The sequence below is a fragment of the Narcine bancroftii genome, chromosome 7 (assembly GCF_036971445.1).
Source record: "Narcine bancroftii isolate sNarBan1 chromosome 7, sNarBan1.hap1, whole genome shotgun sequence".
NCBI lineage: Eukaryota > Metazoa > Chordata > Chondrichthyes > Torpediniformes > Narcinidae > Narcine > Narcine bancroftii.
The window spans coordinates 14183094-14200762 of NC_091475.1; the positions used below are offsets into that span (position 1 = coordinate 14183094).

The following is a 17669-nucleotide window of genomic DNA, read 5'->3' on the forward strand; positions in this document are numbered from 1 at the left end:
TTTCTGACTGGTAGTATGATGGTGTCAAAGCACAGAACAAGAACTTGGCCAGCGTCGTCGCAGGCCTCAGTCTCCACACCATCGAGGACGTATGCAAGAGCTGGTGACTTAAGAAAGCAACTATCCTGAGCCTGAGGTTGAAGATCCAGCAGCATAAGGACAGCTTCTTCCCTTCTGCCATAAAATTTCTGAAGGACAACAAGCAAAAGACACCACCCACTTTCTCTAGCACTAGTTTAATTATTTTTAAATGTAATTTTACTCACTGTGACACTCCCATAAAACAACAAATTTTGTGCCATGTTCATGACAATAAATTTTTATTCTGATTCGATTGGAGGAATAGATCTGCAAACATCTTTGAACGAGGGATAAGGACATTGCCTCCCACCTGGGTAAGTATTTAAAAGCAGAAGTAGAATGATCCATTTGTGCTACATATAGGAACTAACAAGTCAAGTTTATTGTCATCTGATTGTACAAGTACAGCCCGACGAAACAGCATTCTCCGGTCCTCGGAGCAAAACACGCAGATATAAATCTAGACATAACACACATACAGACAAACACTGCATATACAGGACATCCATCTACATAAATAAATAAATATTGTTTCATGAACACTAAAGTCTCAGATGGTTAGTGTGAGCAGTTCCTTCGGTCGTTCAGCATTCTCACTGCCCGTGAGAAGAAGCTGTTCCTCAGCCTGGTGGTGCTGGCTCTGATCCTCCTGGATCTCTTTCCCGATGGGAGCAGCTGAATTTCAAGATTCAAGATTCATTTTATTGTCATAGTAATAAAACAGTGTCCTATTACATGAAATTCCCTTTTGCTTCTGCAAGGCAGACAGATTCGCCACCGGCAGAAATTGCCGAGGTGCCTCTTACATTTCTTACAGTCAGAGAAAAAGAAGCAAAAGAGAGTCCCCCCAGAATCACTGAGTGTCTGCAGATTCGCCTCCAACACTTTCACAGCCTCCACAACCACTCAGAGTCCAGTCCAAACCACTGACGACCTGAGATCCAGATCAGAACTTCCAACACGGTCACGGACCTCCTTGCATTCCAGTTCCGATACCTGGTACCCCCCCCCCCCCCCACCACAACAAGCCAGATAAAGACAGTCTCCAGCAGTCTGCGGCCTAGTGCAAATCCCCTGACAGCAGTCTCCAGCAGTCCGCAGCCTCCGTGGGTTCCTCGCCTCGAGTCACCAGCAGCCAGCTACAGAATCCTCTCACTGGTCCACCTCCATGGTCCATTGGGAAAGAGATGCAGGAGTATCACTAGGCTGAGGAACAGCTTCTTTCCACAGGCAATGAGAATGCTGAACAACCAAAGGAACTGCTCACATTAACCATCCAAGGCTCTTATATTCATGAAACAAAATTTATTTATTTATTTGTGCTTATGAAGACTTGACCTGTGTGTGTATTTTTTGACTGCATGAGTGTTATATCTGGTTATATTGTGTTTTTGCAGCGAGGACTGGAGAACTGTCAGGTTGTACTTGTGCAATCGGATGACAATAAGCTTGACCTGACTTGATAAGTACAAACCATTTTTAACAAACTGGATACATTGCAGGAACAAATCAAGGCAAATGGTTACAGTGAATTAAGAAACAGGTTTGCAGGATTGAGGATTAAATATTCCAGAGTATGGGACATTTGAAAAGGCAGGATAAATGGAAAAGGAGTTGGATGGGGTGTGGGGTGGGGGGGGAGGGGTGGGGGTGCTAGCTCTGATAGGAAAGGGTGACAGGCAGGTAACACAAATATCTGTATACAGCATGGTTGAAGTAAAAACACAATGCTGTAGAAACTCAGCAGGTCAAACAGTGTCCTTTATATAGCAAAGGTTAAAAAAATACATAATTGACGTTTCGGGCTTGAGCCCTTCATCGATGCATGGTAAAGGGCTCAAGCCCAAAACGTCAGTTATGTATTTTGCCTTTGCTATATAAAGGACACTGTTTGACCTGCTGAGTTTCTCCAGCGTTGTGTTTTTACAGGTAATAGTGCAGACTGATCCTGGGCATGAAGAACAGAGAGCAGAATCTGCATGGGGCCAGAGATAGGAGCAAGGAACAAAATATATTGGCTGGAGAGATTTGCATGGCACGGAACAGCAGGAGCAAAGTTGTCGAAAGAAGTAAGGAAGATATGAGAAAAGCTTGTAGCAATGGTAATACAATGCTCCTGGTGATTTCAACGACTGTCAAAATTAATTTTGCATGATGCGCTCACTCTGGTTCTAGAGTACAGAACATCACAGTGGGCCACAGTATTCTACAAGGTTAAAGGGAAAAAGTCAAATGTCACGGGACACATCCATATGAGTGATATGGAAAGGGCAGAAGTTGAGGTCCTATGGTCAGACTTTCAGGAGCTGGTGGGGGGGTGGGGAGTTTAAAAAGCAGGTCCTCAAATAATAATCTCTGAATTACTTCTTGTGCCATGGACCCAGCAAGACTGGAAAGAGAAAAATATAGTTGGAAAGGCAAGATCCTTCCAACTGTGCAACTGCTCTCAAAGTGGTACTCAGCTTTAAAAGGGCAAGTAGAGGTAAACTAGAACACAGCATCATAGAGCATGGGTGGAATGATGAAGGCTAAAATGTGATTCTCAAAGGGAAGCCGTAGAGCTGGGCAATGAAGATTTTGCTTCCTGAACATTTTTGGGTTATTTCATGGATTTTGGGCAGCTGATCACAAAAATCACCTTGACGTTTTCCTATCACGAAGCATATTTTTGATGTAACCTATTTTTAAGTTACATATAAACTACTCCAGCTAATTGAGAGCCTACAAAACCATGAAGGGCATCGTGTCGTTTAAAATTCATTTTCTGCCTTCGCACTTGGACGTCTTCCCTGCTGATCTTGGTGCAGTCAGTGACAAACATGGTGAAAGATTCCACCAGGACCTTGCGACCGTGGAAAAGCAGTAGCAGGGCAACTAGAATCCATCAAAGCTGGCCGACTATTGTTGGACACTGACAAGAGAGGCATCAGATACTGAGTAAAAACAAAAATCAGTGGCAAAACAATTTTTAAGTCAGTTGAAATACCGCAATGTCTCAGCATCATTATGCGATTAAACATGCTATATTCAATAAAAGTTAATTTACTGTTTCTCCAACTTCCTACGTGATACAGAAAATCTGAATTTTTCTTTGTTGTCAGATTGAAGTTGCCTATCATAATCCCCAATTTTCTTTCAGGAAGAAAACTTTTCAAAGAAAGCGTTGCCCAGTGCAGTTAGAAGACAGAAATTTCTATTACTTTAGCCCTTCATTATGTGATGCCTTCCTGCCAGGGTAGAGGACCCCATGGAGTGGGTGTAAAATATCTTGTAGAGGGAGTATGTGGGTAGAAGTGTAGATTGGCAGTTGAAGTGATTAATAGCATGCTAACATGTGAAGGAGCGGGATGAGACCAGTTAGGGATCAACAAAATGGAGGACATGGCTGGCATATTTAATGGGTGATTCTTATCAGTCTTTACCAAGGAGAGCTTTTTTCCAAAATCTCAGAAGAAGGTGAGGTGGTGGAGATAATTGACTGGGTGAAAAGTGATAAGGAGAAGACACTAGAAAGACAGGCTCTGCTTAATGTTAGTTTCACCTGGTCTGGATTGGTTGCTGTGGAAAATAAGGGTGGACATTGCAGAAAAATTGTAATAATCCAGTCCTTGGAAGATATGTGGTTTGAACATGATGAGAAAGGGATGTACTGTATAGGCACACCCAGTTAGTGGATACTGGTCAGTTCAACACTGTTAGCGACATAGTTTTAAATAACAATAAAAAGGGAAAGGAAATTACTGGCCATTTGGTAGTCTGAGTTGATAAAGAGAGCCAAGACATATTTCTTAAAGATCTTTGACGGCCTGATTAAATATTTTGATAAAGTAACAGAGAAGGCTGACAAGGGAAATAGGGGACGCCTTTGACAAAGTCCCACACGGGAGGTTAATCAAGAAGGTTCACTCGCACGGTATCCAGGATGAAGTTGTAAATGCAATTAGACACTGGCTTTGCAGGAGAAACCAGAGAATGAGGATTGCCTCTATGACTGGAGGCCAGTGACAAGTGATGTGCCTCAGGGATCAGTTCTGGGTCCATTGTTGTTAATGATCTGGATGATAACGTGTAAATTGAATGGCACCAAGATTGGGGTGTAGTGGATAGTGAGGGAGGCTGCAGCAGAACCTGGACCAGCTGTAAAAATAGGCTACAAAATGGTTGACGGATATTAATGTGGAAAAGTATGAGTTAATGCGCTTTGACATGACAAACTACTGTAGGACTTACAGTAAATGTTAGTGCATTGTTAGAGTATTGTAGTACAGAGGGGTCTGGGAATACAGAGACATAAGTCCTTGAAAGTGACATCACAGGTAGATGGGGTCATAAAGAGAGCTTTTGGCATATTGGCCTTCATAAATCAAAGAATTGAGAAAAGGAGGTGGGATGTTATGATGAAGTTGTACAAGATATTAATGAGGCCAAATTTGGTGTATTGTGTCCAGTTTTGCTTAACTACCTACAGGAAATATACCAATAAGATTGAAAAAGAGCAGGAACATTTACAAGGATGTTGCCCGGACCTGAGAAGCCCATAAACTTCTACAGGTGTATCGTGGAGAGCATTCTGGCCGATTGCATCACTGCCTGGTATGGAGGTGCCAACTCTCAGGACAAGAATAAACTCCAGAGGGTTGTTAACTCAGCCTGTGACATCACAGGCACCCGACTTCACTCCATCGAGGACATCTACATGAGGCAGTGTCTTAAAAAAGCAGCCTCTATCCTCAAAGACCCCCACCATCCAGGCCATCCCCTCTTCACTCTGCTACCATCAGGAAAAAAGGTACAGGAGCCTAAAGTCGAGCACTCAGCAGCACAGAGACAGCTTCTTCCCCGCTGCCATCAGATTCCTGAATAATCAATGAACAAAAGACACTACCTTACTTTTTGTGCACTGCTATTTTTATTTTTTTTATAGTAATGTTGTAAGATTATTATAATATGAATTTTAGACTACGCTGCCACAAAACACTGAATTTCATTACTTTTTCATGACAATAAATTCTGATTCTGCTTCTGAGGCCCATGAAATAAAAGGTTGTGGCGATTGCAGGAGCTGAAGGAAATCACCGCTACCACATTAAGGGTTGTTAACGACTGTTTTTATTCCAATTCAGCGCGCCCCTTTAAGGGCAGCACGAGCTCAGTCACCAGGTGCATTGTGACATCATAATCGCTCCCCAGGGTGGGCGCTGGAAGGGATGCCGGAGTCAGAGAGAAACCTCTGACGACACCATTTCCACATGGCTGCCCCGCCACGAGGCGATACAAGCGGGGCCGGTTCGCCATGAGGATTGTGCGCCGCCACAAGGTCAATGTTAGCATAGATAAGAAAGTTATTAAAGACAGAAAGTAGAAAATAATGATTATATTTGTTTATCAGATGGAAGGCAGAGTTATTAACAGGGTGAACTGGGTTTACAACTTTTCTGATACCTAAATCTGACACTGAAGAGTAACAATTTGAATTTGAAGATGACATTGCAAAATTCGGGAGGCAGAAGGTGTGATAGATAGAAGTTACAGGGACACTATTACATCTAGGAGACAGGAAGAGGGTAGATTGGTTACAGTTAGGTGAGGGAGAAGGAACAGGCTGGCAGAGCAGGGCCCCCCAGTGGGCATCCCCCTGAAAAACAAGTATACCGTTTTGAGTACTGTTGAGGGGGATGACCTACCGGGTAGAAGCCATGGCAGCACGGAATCTGGTGCTGTGGCTAAGAAGGGAAGGGGGACAAAGAGGCGAGCTGTAGTGATAGGGGATTCCATAATTAGGAAGATAGCTGAGAGATTCTGTGGAGGAGATCGTAAATCCCACATGGTATGTTGCCTCCCTGGTGCCAGGGTGCGAGATATCTCATCGAGTTCACGACATTCTTAGGTGGGAGGGTGATTATCCAGATGCCCTGATCCATGTAGGGAGTAATGACATAGGTAGGAAGGGTGAGGAGGTCCTGCAAGGAGAGTTCAGGGAGTTAGGTGCTAGGTTGAAGGACAGGACCTCCAGGGTTGTCTCAGGATTGCTACCTGTGCCACATGCTGGTGAGGTTGGAAATAGGAGGATAAAACAGCTTAACACGTGGCTTGAGGACATTGTGTGGTAGGGAGAGCTTCAGGTTTCTGGATCACTGGGCTCTGTTCCAGGGAAGATGAGATCTGTACTGATGGGATAGATTAATATCCTTGCAGGTAGCTTTGTAAGTCTTGTCCTGATGGTTTTAAACTAGATTTGCAGAGGTTGGGGGTACCAGAATGTTAGAGCAGTTAGTGAGGTGGAGGAGGATAAAGGTCATGCGAGGACAGCACGTATAGACGAGAAATCAAAGGTTTGTATGTGATAGAAATGTTCTCAGGTGCATCTATTTTAATGCAAGGAGTGTTGTCAGAAAGGCTGACAAGTGGGATTACGACATTATGGCTATTAGTGAGACTTAGTTGCAGAAGGGGGAGCTTAATGTTCTGGGGTTCTCTTGGTCAGATAGAGGGGGAGGAATGAAAGGGGGAGGAGTGGCATTGCTCGTCGGGGAAAATACCTCAGCTGTACGAAGTCAGGACAGCCAGGAGGATTTGTCTACAGAGGCCATAGGGGTGGAGTTGAGGAACAAAAAAGGTGTGACCACATTGATGGGGTTGTATTATAGACCGCCTAATAGTCAGAGAGAATTGGAGGACCAAATCTATAGAGAGATAACAGTCCAGTGTAAGAAGCAGAACATTGTGATTGTAGGAGATTTTAACTTTTCAAATATTGACTGGGAGTCCCATACTGTAAAAGGGCTGGATGGCTTGGAGTTTGTCATATGTGTTCAGGAAAGTTTTCTCAAACAATATATAGAGGGACCAATGAGAGAGGATGCAGTACTTGATCTCCTATTAGGGAGCAAGACAGGTCAGGAGACAGATGTAGTGGGGGAACATTTTGGGTTCAGTGGCCCTAATGTCAGTAGCTTCAAGCTAATTATGGAAAAGGATAAGTCTTGTCCTCATGCTGGGATTCTAAATTGGAGGAAGGCAAATTTTGTGGAAATGAGAAAAGATCTAGGAAGAGTGGATTGGGATATGTTGTTTTCTGGCAAGGGTGAATTAAGTAAGTGGACGGCGTTCAAAGGCAAAATTTTGAGAGTGTAGAGTTTGCATGTTCCTGTTAAGATTAAAGGCAAAGTTAACAGGCATAGGGAACCTTGGTTTTCAAGGGATATTGGTGATCTGGTTAAGAAGAGGGAGGTGTATAGCAAGTATAGGCAACAAGGAGCTAATGAGGTACTCAAAGAGTAAAAAAATGCAAGAAAATACTCAAGAAGGAAATCAGGAAGGCAAAAAGAAGACACGAAGTTTCTTTGGCAGATAATATGAAGTAAGCCTGAAGGGTTTCTACAAGTATGTTAAGAGTAAATGGACAGTAAGGGATAAAACTGGCCCCCTAGAAGATCAGAGAGGTCAATTATGCATGGAGCATCACGTAATGGGGAAGATCTTGAACAGTTTTTTTACATCAGTATTGACTCAGGAATCTAGTATAATGCATAAGGAAGGAAGGGAAAGGAGATTAAGGAGGAGGGGGTGCTTGCTGCCTTACAGTGAATAAGGGTAAATAAATCATATCTCTGGGCTGGATATGATATTCCCTCAGACCTTGAGGGAGACTAACGTAGAAATTGGAGAGGCCCTGGCAGATATATTCAAAATGTCCTTAGCCACGGGTGGGGTGCCAGAGGATTGAAGGGTAGTTCGGATTGTCCCACTGTTTAAAAATAAACCAGTAATTATAGGCTGGTGATCCTGACATCAGTAGTAGGCAAATTGTTGGAGAGTGTTCTGAGAGATTGGATTTACAAGTATTTGGACAGCCAAGGGCTGATTAAGGACAGTCAGCATGGCTTTGTGTGTGGTAGATAGTGTTTAATGAATCTTGTAGAGTTTTTCGAGGAGGTTACCAAGAAGGTGGATGAAGGAAAGGTTGTGGATGTTGTCTACATGGACTTTAGTAAAGCCTTTGACAAGGTCCCACATGTGAGGTTAGTTCAGAATGTTAAGACACTAGGTATCCATGGAGAGGCTGTAAAGTACATTTGAAATTGGCTGTGTGGGAGAAAACAGAGAGTGGTAGTGTATGGTTGCTTCTCAGACTGGAGGCCTATGATTAGTGGTGTGCCTCAGGGATCTGTGTTGGGACCATTGTTGTTTGTTGTCTATATCAATGATCTGGATGATAATGTGGTGAACTGGATTAGCAAGTTTGCAGATGACACAAAGATAGGAGGGGTTGTGGACAGTGAGGAGGATTTTCAAAGTTTGCAGAGGGATCTGGGCCAACTGGGAGGATGGGACAAAAAATGGCAGATGGAGTTTAAAGTAGACAAGTGTGAGGTGATGCATTTTTGAAGGACAAACCAAAGTAGGAGATATACAGTAAATTATAGGGTACTGAGGAGTTCAGAAGAGCAAAGAGATCTGGGAATACAGATACATAATTCCCTGAAAGTGGTGTTGCGGGTGAACAGAGTTGTAAAGAAACCTTTTGGCATCTTAGCCTTTATAAATCCAAGTATTGAGTATAAGACTTGGGATGCTATGTTGAAGTTGTTTAAGACATGACTGAGGCCAAATATGGAATATTGTGTGCAGTTTTGGTCAAAGGACATCAATAAGATTGAAAGAGTGGATAGAAGATTTACTAGGATTTTACTGGGTCTGCTGGAGTTGATCCCTGAGCCACACCACTAGTCACAGGCCTCCAGTCTGAGAAGCAATCAACCACTACCACTCTCTGTTTTCTCCCACACAGCCAATTTCAAATTACTTTGCAGTCTTTCCATGGATATCTAGTGTCTTAACATTCTGAACTAACCTCCCATGTGGGGCCTTGTCAAAGGCTTTACTAAGGGAAAGATGAAACCGGTTAGGAGGTTATCCTTGGAGCAAAGAAGAATGAGGGCAGATTTGAAGAATAGGCAGAGTGGATGTGAGTAGACATTTTCCATTTAGATTGGGGAGAGGTCATAGTTTTAAGTTGAAAGGGGGAACGTTTAGAGGGAACATTTCAGGAAAGCTCAGAATCAGAGTTTATTGTCATGAACAAGTCACAAAATTTTTATTTTAGGCAGCGTCACAGCGCAAACATTCATATAAACCACCTTACAACAATAAATGAAAATAGTGCAAAAAAAATCAAAGTGAGGCCGTGTCTTTGGTTCATTGATCATTCAGGAATCTGATGGCAGCGGGGAAGAAGCTGTCCTTGTGCTGATAGGTGCTCGTCTTCAGGCTCCTGATGGTAGCAGAGTGAAGAGGGCATGGCCTGGGTGTGGGAGTCCTTGAGGATGGAGGCTGCTTTCTTAAGACACTGCCTCTTGTCGGTCTCATGGCGTGAAGCTCAGTGCCTGTGATGTCTCAGGCTGAGTTAATAACCCTCTGGTGTTTTTACTTGTCCTGAGCATTGGCACCTCTGTACCAGACAGTGATGCAACCAGCCAGAATGCTTTCCACGGTACACTTGTAGAAGTTTTCGAGAGTCTTCGGTGGCATACTGAATCTCTTCAAGCACCTCACAAGGTATAGTCGCTGGTGAGCCTTCAACGTGGAGGCTCCAGGACAGATCGCTGGAGATGTTGACACCCAGGAATTTGACGTTCTTGACCTTCTCCATTACTCGATGAGGATTGGGTCTTGTTCCCCTGACTTCCTCCTGGTCCACAATCACCTCCTTGGTTTTGCTGAATTGAGTGCAAGGTTGTTGTTACAAGTTGATCCTGTCCACTTCCTCATTGCTGTTTGTAATTAAGCCGACAACTGTGGTGTCATCGGCAAACTTATAGATGGCAATTAGAATTGTCCCTGGCCACACAGTCATGGGTGTGGCAGTGGGCTAAGCACGCATCCTTGGGGTGCGCCTGTGTTGATGATCAGTGAGGAGGAGATGTTGTTTCCAATTCATACTGACAGTGACCTTCCAGTGAGAAAGTCAGGGATCCAGTTGCAGAGGGTGGTACAGAGGCCTAGAATTTGTAGCTTCTTGACTATCACTGAGGGAATAATGGTATTGAAGGCTGAGCTGTAGTCTATGAAGAGCCGCCGTACATATAAATTTCTGTTTTTGAGGTGATCCAGAGCTGAGTGGAGAGCTAGTAATATTGCATCTGCTGTGGAGTCATTGAGACAATAGGTAAATTGCAGTGGGTCCAGATCTTTACTTAGCTACGTGTTAATTCTCAAAGCATTTCATCACAGGAGCAGTTATTACTACTGTGCAGTAGTCACTGAGGCAGCCCATTGCCTCTCTTCTTTGGTACTGGGATGATTGATGCCCTTTGAAGCTGATGGGAACCTTTGACTGCCTCAATGAGAGGTTGAAGATGTCCATGAACACTCCAGCTAGTTGGTGCAGACTTTCAGTAGCCTGCCAGGTACGCCATCAGGGACTGACGCCTTGCGAGGGTTCACCCTCTTGAATGATGTTCTGAAGTTGTCCTCAGCCTTTTCAAGGATTCTTGTAGGCACCGTTTGGTTCTTCTTCTCCAAGCGGGCATAGAAGGTGTTCAGCTCATTGGGTAGTGAGGCATCACATCCACCTATATCATGATCCATTGTTGACTACACTTGGAATCTAATATCAGGTCACACTTGGAAATTTTGCCAGTCGTTCAGGACTTCTATGGTTGTGCTCTACTTCCAAATGTCCTGAGAGTTCCAAACAGAATTGGTGGATTTATTTCAGGCAAATCTGGTAGGTACTTTGTCAACAGCAATAAACCCAGAAAATGTTGAAAACATTCAGCAGGTCAGGCAGTTTTTGTGAAAAGAGAAGCGGAGTTTCAGGCTGAAGGCACTTAATCAGAACTGGAAGGAGAAATGAGCTTTATGTTGCAGAGGATGGGGCAAGGACATCTCATACAAATCCAGAACTGTCTGTAAGGAGTTTGCATGTTCTCCCCGTATCTGCGTAGGTTTCTTTCAGTTTTCTCCAGAGTTAGGAGGACAGATCCAAGGTAATTTTCCAATAGCCAGAGGAGGAAAATCAAAGTTTTTTAAAGTTGCAAGTTGATAAGATCGATCTAGAACACACTGCTGAACGGGTGGTGAAAACAGCCTTCGTGTGACTGAAAGGAAATTGGAACATATTAAATGAAAAGGGAATAATTCCACATTTTCCAGAGTGGGTGGGGGGATCAGTTTGATTATTCAAGAGCTGCTGTAATTTCTGCTTCCACTCTTCTTTTCTGCCTTAATTTTAATACACTTATTGACCATAATAATTGAAAAAGGGTCAAGCTCTTAGTTGTATCTTGAAATTCTTCACCAGCACACAAACCAATGCAACTTGCTCCATATGACATCACAGAACACCTGAGCGCACTGGAAGTAGTAAAGGTCATGGAGCCAGGAAAGGTCCCATTGATAGCGTTGAAGTCTGGTGCTCCAGAACTGGCCGCACCTTCAGTTACGTTGCTTCAGTTCAGTTACAATAGTGACATCCACCTGAACCAAAATGGAAAATTCTCCAGGATTAACCATTGATATGGCAATAGCATTACTGAGTCCTCACCATCAACATTCTGGATGTAATTGTTCACCAGAAATTCAACTGAACCAGTTACATAAATAAAGTTCTTGAGGGGACAGGTCAGCGAGAGATTTGCCTCCTGGCAAACCAACTGCCCACCACAAGTCAGGAATACTGCGCACATGCAGCTCCAACAACACGCAAGAATCTTGTCTCCAGGATAAACCACCCCACTAATTGTCTGCACTCTTTCCTCCATTGTGGCTGCTCTGTGCCCCATCCACCAAATGGCCTGCAAAACGCTCTGCCGCCAAGAAGAACAAGGGCAGCAGATGCACCTGCAGGTTCCCCTTCTCGTCGTTCATCATTCTTACTTGGAAATATATCACTGGCCCTTCACTGTTGCTTAGTTGTCAATCCCAGAATCCCCTACCCGATGGCACTGTGAGTGCACTTTCACTTTCCACTAGAAGAACAGCAGCTGTTTACCATCATCTTCATATCACGGTTAATTTGGGGATTAAATGCTGGCAGTGCTCTCTACATTTTGAAAAATGAATGTTTTTTTAAAAAGTTTAAACTGATAGACTTTATGAGAAAGGAAGGTTAATTTTAAATAATACCTTCTATGAACAGGCAGTTACTGCTTCTTAAATTGCACCACCATTGTAACACTGGAAACATTACAACTAACTGGGTAGAGCAAGGTCCCAGAAAAAAGCACTTTGATCATGAGCAGGATCATTTGTTTGATTTGGGAATAAATAATGGTCCGGAGAGGAACAACCCTTTCCTTTGGAAGAACACATCCACTTGACAGAAATGTCAACGAGGTGTTAAGAAGATAGTGGAAGACCCGATAGAGTTTTGATCCAGTTGAAAATGCACCCAGCAGATTAAGACTTTACAGAAAGATAAAAAAGGGATCTGCATGCAGAGTAATGCCTTCTCCACCATCAGCTTTCTTGAAAAAGGCCAGATGGCCTCTCAGGTTACCAGCAGTCCTTAGCCAACACCTGTTTCCAAAAAAATAGCAGAAGAAGCAAAATGACACAATCAGTCTAGAAAGTATGTGGAGCTACATGTGAAGATATCAGTGCAGCAGAATTTCCAGTGGTGTTTGACAGGAACAACCTTCCTACCCTATATTTTCCAGCTGGACATCGAAGGAGAAAGAGGCGTTATGGAAGCACTTGTCACCACGAAGTGGTTCACTGACATGAGGATGTTCACAACAGGCATTAATAACATTGAATGTTGCACAGATTAGATGCAGTGGTTCTCAACCTTTTTCTTTCCATTCACATACCACTTTAAGTAATCCCTATGCCATAAGTGGTCTGTGATTAATAAAGGATTGGTTAAGGTGCTAGGTGAGTGGGAAGGGAGGGTTGAGAATCACTGCTCTGGATCCAATTGTTACTGAAATATTTTGCTTGAGGAAAAATTGCCATTGCCCCATTTCCTTTGGGGTTATGAAACCGTGCACATAACGAGTCAATTACGTACAATTAAAACAGTGATTTTTTTCAAACATTTTCTTTCCACCCACATACCACTTTAAGCACTCCCTTACTAATCACAGAGCACCTGTGGCATAGGGAATACTTAAAGTGGCATGTAAGTGGAAAAAGGTTGTGAACCACTGGATTAGAGGTTACACTATCACAACTTTTATGTAAAACTCAATTGTCACAAGTGTACTTGGTAACAACATCTTGGAGTGGAATAATAGGTTTGATTAAGTCCACCAGTCTGCGAGAAGCCCCAGATGATAGCCAGATGCATTTCAGCATAATGGCTGCACTGGAAGACTGTTGTGAAATCATTTCTTGGAGTTCTTACCTGCAAGATAGTATGGCTGTAATGTGCGTCGAAAGAACCAAAGACTTGTTGATCCAAACCAAGGCTTTTATTAACTAAAAGACTAGAGCATATCACAAGTAGGTCGACCAGTCCAGAATGACCTGGTCTGGCTAGAAGCAATCCTTTAAGACCTGCCAGTAGGTGTGGCTACACTCTCAGCCAATCACAGTTATCCTACACTACCATCTGTACATCTACACATAAGTGATAGAATCTGTACTATCACAATGGCCACGGTGAAAAAGTCATGTCTTTGAGCTAATAGACATGGTTTTTAAAGTCGATACACCATCAGCATTGGGATTATATGCATAGATGGTTGGAAAATTAAACAATAACATCAACTAAACAAAGCAAAAGAAGAGAAAATATGAAAACATATTTGAATCTCAAGGTAGCATATTACAAAAAGAAACTTTCAACATGCCTGAAAGATTTTTATGCCAGTTTAAAGATTTAACTTGCAAACTAATTAAATGTCATGTTTCTTTTAAATGGGAAGGTAAAGAAGTGATTAGATTGACTGGAATTGGAAAATTTGTAATAAAACTAAATCCATAGCTTGATTTTTAATTTAATTTTAAAACTATGGCATGGTAGAAGGCCCTTCCAGCCCATGAAACCCATGGCACCCAATTACACCTATATGTTTTGGAGGGTGGGAGAAAACCAGAGCACCCAAAAAAGATCCACTCAGATCTCGGGAAGAACGTACAAACTCATTACAGACAGCACCAGTTTCTAACCCAGGTCACTGGCTCTGTAATAATGTTGCATTAACTGCTATGCTAACTAGTTAATTTGCAAACAAAACATAATTTGACCTTCTAAAGAGGGAAGCTAATTAATTGACATACAGGAAAATACTGTACTATATTTTCTTGATGACAAAACAAATAATTTTTGTGATATTGAGTGGTTGAGAGTTGTGTGATGTGCCTGGATTCCAATTGGATGTATATAATTAGAGCAGTGTCTTGCAGAAGTTGGAGCACTCCACATACACACAGAATGTGGGTTCAACATTTATAAGTTAATCATGACCTCTTGAGTGCCGTCAGTGTTATGGAGGAACTGTTTCGTATGTACAAATTGATGCTTGCTGTGGTCATTTTGTAGTCAAAATTTCCTGTCCAATCATTTAATGTATTCAAATGAAATATATTTGGCAAAAGAGTTTGTGAAGAGTTCTGTTTGCACAAATAGATAATATCTGCTTTTAGAACATGAAGAAACAAACGTTCAATTTTATCAAGTGGAGCACAAGTGGAGCACAAAACATCCATTCATCAAGAACAGCAGGGCAGTCAACTTGGGCCAAGCAGGCTGTTCTGTCATAACCTATTATTTGAAATCTATTAAAAATACATATTTTGTCAGACTTTGACTGCATATGGTCACTCGTGATTAAGCTACTTAGTGGTTTCCAACTCCAGTGTTGCCAAGGTTTTGTCTACAATGGAACAAAAGTTGGTGGAGTCATAGCAAAGAAGCTTGTGAATTTATAAGATGTGCTACCTTGTTCACGGATGAATGCATCTTTAAGCTGGATATCTCATCATTATGTATTTATGCCTACTGGAAATACCGCCCTCAAGTACCAAGTGCACTTCCACACGCACTATCCACCTCTGCATAACCTCATCACGCATCTTTTCCCAATAAGGGTCATTAAAAACCTCAAATTGATCCTTTTTAAATACCACTAAAGACATGTTTGACTCCAGGGAAGCTGCTTAAAACTATATGTAACAGACCTATTGTCACAAAGGGTCAATGGCAGATGTGATTTTGCTGGCCCTGCACTCTGCTTTAGATCACCTTGCTCACAGGAACACCTACATCAGGCTGTTCATTGCTGGCGGTTGGGTGTTCATACAGTAAAACTCATAACCTAAGCTAAAGGAGCTGTGACTCTGTCTATCTCTCTTCAACTGGACCTTTGACTTCCTCCTTGGCAGCCCCTAACCAATGCCGATGGGCAACATCACCTACTCTACACTCTCCATCCACCCCAAGGCTGCATGCTTAGTTCCCTGCTCTATTCTTTGTACACACATGACTACACGGCCATTATGGTTTGCTGAATAAATGAAAATGATGAGTCAGAATACGATGGCTATGAAGAACCTAGTAGGGCAGTGCCAGAACAACAATCTCACTCCAACGTTGCCAAGACCAAGGAGGTTGATTTTAGGAAGGAGTCTGTTTGCGTAGGTGGAAAGGAGGTAGAGAGAGAACTTGAGGAGTCCATATTTCAGAAGAACATTCCTGGACCAGCACGTCAAGGCAACCAATGCCTACACTTTCTAAGGAGTATGAGGAAATTTGGCATGTCTCAGATACTCCGTTAAACTTCTCCAGGTGCACTGTAGAAAGTAGGCCTCACAGCCTACTTTGGAAATTTAAGGGCTCAAGAACACAGAAAGCTAAAGAAGATCATAAACATACCAAGGTCCATGAAAGGCTCTGATCTCTCGTCCACTGCAAACATCCATGAGCGATGAAGCCAACATCAGAAAGGATCCCCATCATATTTCCTCACTGCGACCTTTGAACTGAAAATATAGAAGAACGAAGAAAAACTTCAAGAAGTTTATTCCAAACAACTTAGACTCTTGAAATTCCCCGCACATTATATGGATCGCTCCAAAATTACAGTCTGCTCTATTGAAGTCCTAGACCCAAGTTTCTGGCTTGTCTACTTTATGTTCATATCCCTCTAATGCATTTCATTATAACCTGTTGCCTGGAAGGAGCCTGTGGTAAAAAACAACAGAGTGCTGCCAATTTTGTAAAATGATGTCATGCGTGTCTTAAAGGAAACAGGCTCCAAAGATCCAATGATTGCTTTCTTAATAAGCTTCTTGTTCTCTAATCTAACACAGATCTCTATGCCCAGTCAAGATCATACCCACATTTATGCTTTAATCGATGCAATTGCCATGCTCCGCTTGACACCAAATGATATAATTTAACCTGAGCCTTCAGATCAATTAAACCCAATTCTGAAAGACTATTTAGAAGTCATTAATTGGCAACTAATTTGGAACTAACTAGTTTCTCTGTTCCATTGACGAAGAAAATAAAGGTGATAAATGACAAAATAAGTTTGATCAGCTTTGTAAAAATGAAATGTGATGGACTCAGGCATCAGAAATGAAAATAAAATTAATAATTTACAGCCAAACCAACATGAAATGAGGCAGACACTTTCTCTTTCTTTTTAAAATATTTTTTATTGAGTTCAATAATCTCATATACCTGTTGCAATAATATAACAGAAATAAAATATCATAATACATAGATGATAAAATACTGGTAAAAATGCAATAATTAACAATTTCCAATTTTCATTATTAATTATTGCTTAATACGTAACTTATTAAAAAATGAAAATCACATGAATTACATTACAAGCAATCTGCTCATAATTTAATATAATATCAAATAACTTTTAGTCTAAGACCATCATATATAAACCCTAATTAATAATCATTTAATAAAGCCAAGATTAAAAATACCTAAACTAATTCTAATCTAACCCTTCTCTCTAATCAAGATTACTTATAAAAACAAACAAATAGAAAAGAAAGAAAATGGATCAGATATCATCACCTCCAGAAGCCAGACAGAGCGTCGCCAGAGCAGCCAAACTGCTTAAAACTGCCAACCATGATCATAATCTATGTGGTGGTACACCACCGGCCTACTGCAGGGGGCAACCTCTGTACCTGCAGGAGTGTAAGGGCACAGGACAACACCTGGCCGGCTGTCAATCACCCTCCGGAATATAAGCTTGCGCTGGCCTACCGAGGCCTCACTCAAAATTGCTGCACCCACAGCTCTGTGGAAGTCTTTGTGGATTAAAGCCTGTTGTACAGTCTTTATCTTTGTGTGTGTCTGATTCGGGCCAACAGTGCACCACAAATTAATCCACAAAATTTTCCCACGGCAGCTATGGAAAAACTCCTGTGCGCAGGGAGCCTCGTAGTCGACCCACATCACCCGGAGGCCCAGACGCGCTTCGAGATCTGGCAACACGCGGTCGAGGCAATCATCGAGGCACACGAGGGCGACATCCTGGACTCCGATCGGAAGAGGTTGGACCTACTCCGGTCAAAGCTGGGTCACCGCGCCTTCCAGGTAACCAAAGGCTGCTCCATGCCCAAGAGCGCAATGGACACTCTCAAGAACTTGTACAAGCTCCCCATGA

At 42.4% G+C, this 17669-nt stretch overlaps 1 protein-coding gene across 5 annotated transcripts in view; it reads right to left on the minus strand.

Annotated features, from left to right (window-relative positions):
• Positions 1 to 15929, minus strand: part of erg (ETS transcription factor ERG) — a 262636-nt gene extending 246707 nt beyond the window's left edge. For all 5 annotated transcript variants that reach the window (XM_069888910.1, XM_069888917.1, XM_069888905.1 and 2 more), the window contains exon 1: positions 15905 to 15929. In XM_069888910.1, coding sequence (XP_069745011.1) covers positions 15905 to 15914 — 10 coding nt within the window. In that variant the 5' untranslated portion in view covers positions 15915 to 15929. The remainder of the gene's footprint in view (positions 1 to 15904) is intronic.
• Between the last annotated feature and the right edge of the window lie 1740 nt (positions 15930 to 17669).